The sequence below is a fragment of the Chrysochloris asiatica genome, unplaced genomic scaffold (assembly GCF_000296735.1).
Source record: "Chrysochloris asiatica unplaced genomic scaffold, ChrAsi1.0 scaffold00157, whole genome shotgun sequence".
Classification (NCBI taxonomy): domain Eukaryota; kingdom Metazoa; phylum Chordata; class Mammalia; order Afrosoricida; family Chrysochloridae; genus Chrysochloris; species Chrysochloris asiatica.
This window is the reverse complement of record NW_006408675.1, coordinates 7,946,857-7,953,818: the sequence shown is the minus strand read 5'-3', so window position 1 is coordinate 7,953,818 and position 6,962 is coordinate 7,946,857. Positions and strand designations below refer to the sequence as shown.

Sequence of the window (6,962 nt, the reverse complement as noted above, 5' to 3'; positions counted from 1 at the left end):
GGCATCATTGATGGACTCAAGTGTGGCAGCGGTAGTGAGGTTTGCCCAGGATCAGACATTGTTTCATTTTGCTGTGCATGGAGTTGCTATGAGTTGGTTCCGACTCGATGGCACCTGACAACAACAACAACTAGATACAAGAGATAAAATAATGCATACACAGATGATCATCCTGGCACCTTGCACTTCGCAAGAAAGGTTAGGTGGAATGGAGTACTTCCTGGGAGGGTAGTCCAAGCAGGGATGGTGAGAGAGGGAAACAGTTCACCATCTTGCGTGTAGCTTTGGCAGTGGAGGGAGGCCTGTCAGAACAGATTTGTGCAGACAACAGAAAAGTACAAAACTGCATAGTTTGTTTTTATAAATACAATAATCCCACAATGCACTGGACACAATGCACAATTTTAGCTCACAAGAAGAAACGAGGGAATGGCTCAAACAAATGACCAAGATGCAGAGCCAGAATACCTTTCTGAGGAAGAAAAGGTAACAGAGTTAACCAAAAAGAATTCAAAAGAATGATAACTAGGCACCTTCAAAGGATCAAAAGGAAGATCAAGAAAAGTAAAGAGAATATAATAAAAACTTTAGAAGAATTCAGGGAAACACCATAAGAACAAATAGACAAAATAAATGCAAATTTTAAGCCAATACAAAACCTGCAATTAGAAATGCAGAAGATTAATACTAAGATCTCAGAAATGGACAATACCGTAAAGGGACAAAGAGTAGATGAAAAGATGGAAACTGGAATTAAGTGACCATGAAGAAAAATCTCTCAATAGTAGTATGCTAGAAGAACAATGAGAAAAAAGAATGAATCAGTCCAAATAAAGCATAACAGTTATGTGGACACCATGAAGAGGAACAACTTATGGGTGATCAGAATTCCAGAACAGAAAGGGACAAGCACAAAGAAAATTGTTGAAGATTTGTTGGAAGAAAACTTTACTAGCATCATAAAAGATGAGAAGATAAGCATACAGTAAGCTCAATGAACTCCATACTAGATTCCAAAAGAAAATCACCAAGACATCATAATCAAATTTTCAAAATCAAAGACAAGGAAAGAAACCTGACAGCAGCTTGAGTAAAATGAAAAGTTACCTGCAAAGGAAAACCAATAAAACTAAGTTAGGATTTCTCAGTAGAAACTATGCAGGCTTGAAGGATGACATATAGAATTCTGAAAGAAAAAAAAAAATTGCCAACCAAAAATCATATACTCAGCAAAGCTGCCCTTCAAATATCATGGTGAAAACAGGACATTTCCTAATAAACAGAAATTGAAAGAATATGTAATGATTAGACCAACTTTATAAAAAATGCTAACGGCTGTCCTTTGGACTATGAACCAACAACTGAGATTACCATACATGAAAACACTATCCAGAATTCAATCCAGATATAGAAGTATTAAAACTAAAACAAACTTACAAGGCTGAAAATAAGGAACCAGAAATATCAAGGTATAATACTGAGTCAATTACAGAACATAAAGAGGGAATAAGATAGATAAAGAACTTCCAAATGGCAAAAAACGTCAAGTAGACTTAGTCAAGATACAACAGACTGGTAAGCAGGGAAAAAATTAATAAACTACAGAATAGAATAACCTCAATGAAAATAATATGCCACATCAAAATAGAAAAAGAAGAAAATCAGAAAGATTTAGTAAACATTAACACAACAGAAATGAAAATGAAAACTCAAATAAAATGAACTCAGCATAGAAAATTATGTGGAACAAGGAATCCAGCAGCACCACACACACAAAAAAAAACAAAAAACAAAAAAACCACAGAACAAATGATATCAATTCATACCTACTGATAATTATACTGAATAAATGGATTAAATGTCTCAGTCAAGAGATATAAATAGCAGAATGGATAAGAAAACATTATCTTTCAATTTGCTGTATTCAAGAGACATATCAAAAAGACGGAAACAGCCTAAATGCACATCAACAAAAGAATGGTTAAACAAATTTTGGTACATACAAAAAATGGAATATCACAAAATGTTACAGAATTATGATGAATCTGTAAAACACCTCACAATATGGTTGAACCTGGAGGACGTTGTTGTTAAGTGCCATCGAGTCAACTCCCACCCATAGCGACCCTGTTATAGGGTTTCCGAGGAGCAGCTGGTGAGTTTGAACCGCCAACTTTGAGGTTCAAACAGCTCTGCAGTCTGTTTGACTGCAACTGTTAACATTAGGCTGAGTGAAATCAGTCGATCAAAAAAGTACAAGCATTGTATGAGAACAATGTTGAAAAAGTTCAAAAAATGGTTTTCTTGTAAAAGAAATAATCTTTGATGGTTACAAGAGAGGGGAGGAAAGGAAAATTATTCATGCACTAGAAAATAGACACATGTGAACATGGGTGACAGGATATACAATATACAACAAGAGGGAGGTTAGCAAAGGAAAGACGAAGGTAGCAGGTCACATAAGGAGAAATGCAATAGCTAAAGTGAATAGAGGTAAATGCTGTTAACTGTTGGTATATGGAGGGGATTACAACCATATAGTGAAATAAAGTGTATGTTTGTTGAATGTAAAACTGATGATCTGTTCTGTAAATCTTCACCTCAATTCACATAACAATAAGTTTAAAATTTTTTTTAAATAAACACATCATGAATTATTTTCTATGCCTGTAATGTCCTTTCCTTCACATATTGACTCAGTCTTATCCACAAATCAACATTCAATTTCAATCTGCCACCTTTAGAACTACTCTCTGTCTTATGAACTTTTGGAAACCCCTTGGTATATTCACATATACACAGGAGCTTTTGGTAAGCATCAATTACCTTATTCTTTTTATGTATCCCAAGGAACCCAGCACAGCACTTTCCAAATCGAATGGACTCAGAAAACAGCAGAAATTTTATAACTCCTGAAATTACTCTCTTTTGAAGTCTTTCCAGCTATAGTATGACATGAGATGCACAAAAACTACTAAAAAAGTATTTTGTGATACAAATGTATTTTACCTGTTTGTTAGCAAAGATCAGGAGCAAAGCATCTCGAAGTTCTTTTTCCGTTAACAACTTTGCAAGTTCACTGTGTGCTTCACTAACTCTGTCTCTATGACTGCTATCAACAACAAATACAACAGCTACCAAAAAGGAAAGAAAATTCAAATAGTCACTTAAGGTTCAATAAATGGACCAAATAGTTGAATGTTCTCTCTATTATATGTTCAGAGATCCTTCACCATCATTAGTTTTGCTTAAAAGCTGTCTAGTTTTGTTGGGGAGTCCTGGTGTGGAACTGTAGGATAAACACTGGACTGAGAACCAAAAAGTTGACAGTGCGATCCCACCATCTGCTCCTCAGAAACCCTCATATAGGGTCTCTATGAGTTGGAATTGACTCTATCACATTTTAAAATAATGAGTATTAGAGGAGCACTTAACAATAACTAATGGGGTGATCTGAGTTTCTTCAGACATAACTTCTCAGGCTTAGTTTTGCTATGTAGAACAAAAATTTAAACACTTGCTCTAGTTTCCCTATCTTCTTGTTGAGTCAGTTCTGATTCATAGTGAACCTGCATAGGATTTCCTAGGAGCAGTGGTGGATTTGAACTTTCAACCTTATTGACAGTAGTCAAATGTTTGTCTTACAATACCACACCATGATTCCAGTTTCACAATCTAGAATGATTTATAATATTTTCTCTACCAAACACAAATTGCTATACAATTAATATATTCTCTTAGTGAAGGAAAACATGCCTCTCATGATCTTCTACCTACTGATGCTACTTGTTCTTTGAATACTAATTCCTTTACAAAAAAAAATCATTTTTATCTTGCTAAAATATTCTCTCTAGGATAAACATTCAATCACTCCTCATATTCAAGATTATATATATATTTTTTTTCCCCATGAATAACTGACTGATATTGAACTTGATACCAAAAAATCCCAGAGCAAATATAATTAGCTAAATTATATCATCCAGTTGAAAGACTGGATGATATGTGGAACACTTGCAATGAACATAAGCTTCATATTGGGGTATATCTAATACCTATGAATCATAGGTTCCAGAATCGCAGCAACATGGAAGTATGACCAACTGACAGGTTCTTCTGTAGATAATAACTACTTGTGAAAAGAAATGAGGGAGTAGGGTTACTGAGATAGTACAATGAGTTAATGTGTATTCAACTGAGCAGCTGAACCATATACTATAAATTCAAGTCATACACCAACATGTTGCCAATGATCATCATATCCATATAACAACTTACTTTAATTACTTTAATTGCCATAGGCAGCAAGAGATAATTTTTCACATATCTAAGCTAAGTAGAGTTATATTTACATATCTAAGATATGCAGTATAGATATATCTGGACTGTCTACATATCTAAGCTAAGTATAGTTATACTATAGTCATGGCTTTATCATAAGATAAAAATATTCATGTTTCAATCTTTCTACCTTCATGCTTTTTTCAAAAATGGGATAGCCCACTGATAAGTAACTGTACAGTTATGCTCTCAATGTTCAAGGATGAGTTTTGCTAGTTAAATCACTGTGTTGAAAACCGGCATAAAAATCTGAAAATTTAAGAGTCATTTTTCACTCTTACCTTGAGTATTGAGGTAATAATGTTTCCACAATGGTCTTAATTTGTGTTTTCCACCTACATCCCAAATAGTGAATTTTAAATTTTTATATTCTACAGTTTCTACATTAAAACCTATTAAAAAAAAAAAAAAAGTCACTTTATCCTGCATTCCTATTTACAATGAGTAACACACCAAACACAGGCAACTGTGCTTACAATTGAAACTTAAAAATGTCTACCTGTTGCAATATCTAGTGCTGCCCAACTCCACTCCAATAACCCTCCACAGGGAATCTAGATCTCTAATAGTGATAGCCCTCTAAACATCCACTGGGTTTTTAGGTCCTTGAAAGCCCAGTACCAACCTGCTGTGCATCACTACAGCCTCTAATCCGTAACCCTTAAACAGAGTCACTAATTCTCTATTCCTATCTACTGTTCCACCAATACTAAGTGGCTTGTTACTATCCCACTGTACACAGTTCAATCACAAAATCACTAACGCTTGAATTTTTTCAACTTATTAACGCGGGTGTCTTAGAAGTAAGTCCACCTCTGTATCATATTTATCGCAAATAACACCCTGATTACTCATCTGTAAGCAAGTTAATGTTTATAAAATGTTCAGTAAGTTCTAAATAAATACTCATACATACCAATTGTTGGAATGGGTTGCATGAACTCATCCTGTTTTAATTTAAACAAAATAGTAGTTTTCCCAGCACCATCTAATCCTAATGTAACAACTCGAATTTCCATTTTTGGTCCAATGTGAACTCTATTGTCCTATAATTAAAAAAATTTAAAAAACATTATTGTGACACACTAGAAATATTTACATTTATATTTTTCTCTTTATTAATAAAATACCTTCTTTAATTATTTCTCTACATCTTATCAATTCCTCAATCCAGTACAATATGATTTGAATTCCACAAGATTTCTATAGTCTTATTATTTCTTGGAGACAAATAACTCCCCATTGCAAAATCTCAGTATAACTGATCACTTTGTCATTTTATAGGTTAAAAAAGTGTACATACATATCCACTTCATTTTTACAGATTTTCCAGCTCAACAAAATCTTCTCAGAAGTTTTTATATTGTACTAAAAAACTCAAAAATGGAATACTTATACCTGAGGGATGGTAAGGAACAGAAGGGAGCTGAATCACTGTATACATATTTCTTCTCATCCTTTTAAAACGTCACCAGTAACATTATCTGCCTGCTTTTTCCCAAAATATTTATGGATTCTTTGTGCTGTAAGATAAGCACAAAGTGGGCAGTTCACACCCACCAACTGCTTCTTGGGAAAAAAAAATGAGTATTTCTGTTTCTATAAAGAGTCACAGTCTCAGAAACCCTTTGCATAATTATTATGAGTCACAATTGACAATGGCAGTGGCTTTCTGATTTTGAGGGCTGAACTGTCTTAACACAGCGTTTTGCAAACAAGTGCATATATAGATGGTAAGGAATTACTCTTAGCATTCCATTGCTAAAATCTGATTTCAGAAAAAGATTGAAAAATCTACAAAATATAGTAATTAATGTAGTAAATGCTTCACTGCTACAGATTGCAGAACTAATGTCCATGCCAAAATAATAAAATGTACATTTTAAACAATGATTAAATGTTACCTTACTAATGTTACTTTCTTTTTTTAATAATGTAAGACCATGAATAAAGGAAAATGTATTTTAATTGGGCTTCAATGCAACCTCAGTCTCACTAAAAATGTATCTATAAATACCCTGATTCTAAGACCGTCTTACACGTAAAAGTAATACTCTAGATGAGAGCCATTATAATTCATATGTAGTTGTTTTTGTAAAGTGCCACTGAGTCAATTCTGACTCATAGCAACCTTATGCAGGGTTTTGAAGAGCAGTTGGTGGGTCTGAACCACCAATCTCATGGCCCAAACTGACCTTGAGGTCCAGTGTATTATCCTTCAACGCCACACCAGGACTCATTTCAGTCATAATTCATGACTATCCCAAAATATTCTTCAACGATTAAACTGACAGAATTTCATAACCTACCTGGACAATATACTTGGACTGTGAAAAATATGCATACTTTAAACACTGCAAGTGAAAATAGAAGGTAGAATCCCATGAAAGGGAACTAGCAATATCACAAATGCATTTACTCTTTAACCAAGCAACCCCATACATTCACTGACAAAAGATTGAAAAGACTTATGGACAAAGCTATCACTGCACTATATCCATCAATATGGTACTGGATGAGTAATAATAATTCTCACAACAGAATATTTTAAAGCTGTAAAAAGAATGGAAACTATACTACTATAACACGATCCCTATAATATAGAGTTAAATAAAGAAAAG

General features: G+C 34.0%; 1 protein-coding gene across 1 annotated transcript in view; it reads right to left on the bottom strand.

The window, feature by feature from the left end:
- LOC102832413 (E3 ubiquitin-protein ligase TRIM23-like) overlaps nucleotides 1-6,962 on the bottom strand; it is a 68,496-nt gene that overhangs the window by 4,051 nt on the left and 57,483 nt on the right. The window contains exons 8-10 of the mRNA XM_006870997.1: nucleotides 5,258-5,387; nucleotides 4,623-4,733; nucleotides 3,010-3,134 (exon numbers count right to left, since the gene is read on the bottom strand). Coding sequence (XP_006871059.1) covers nucleotides 3,010-3,134; nucleotides 4,623-4,733; nucleotides 5,258-5,387 — 366 coding nt within the window. The remainder of the gene's footprint in view (nucleotides 1-3,009; nucleotides 3,135-4,622; nucleotides 4,734-5,257; nucleotides 5,388-6,962) is intronic.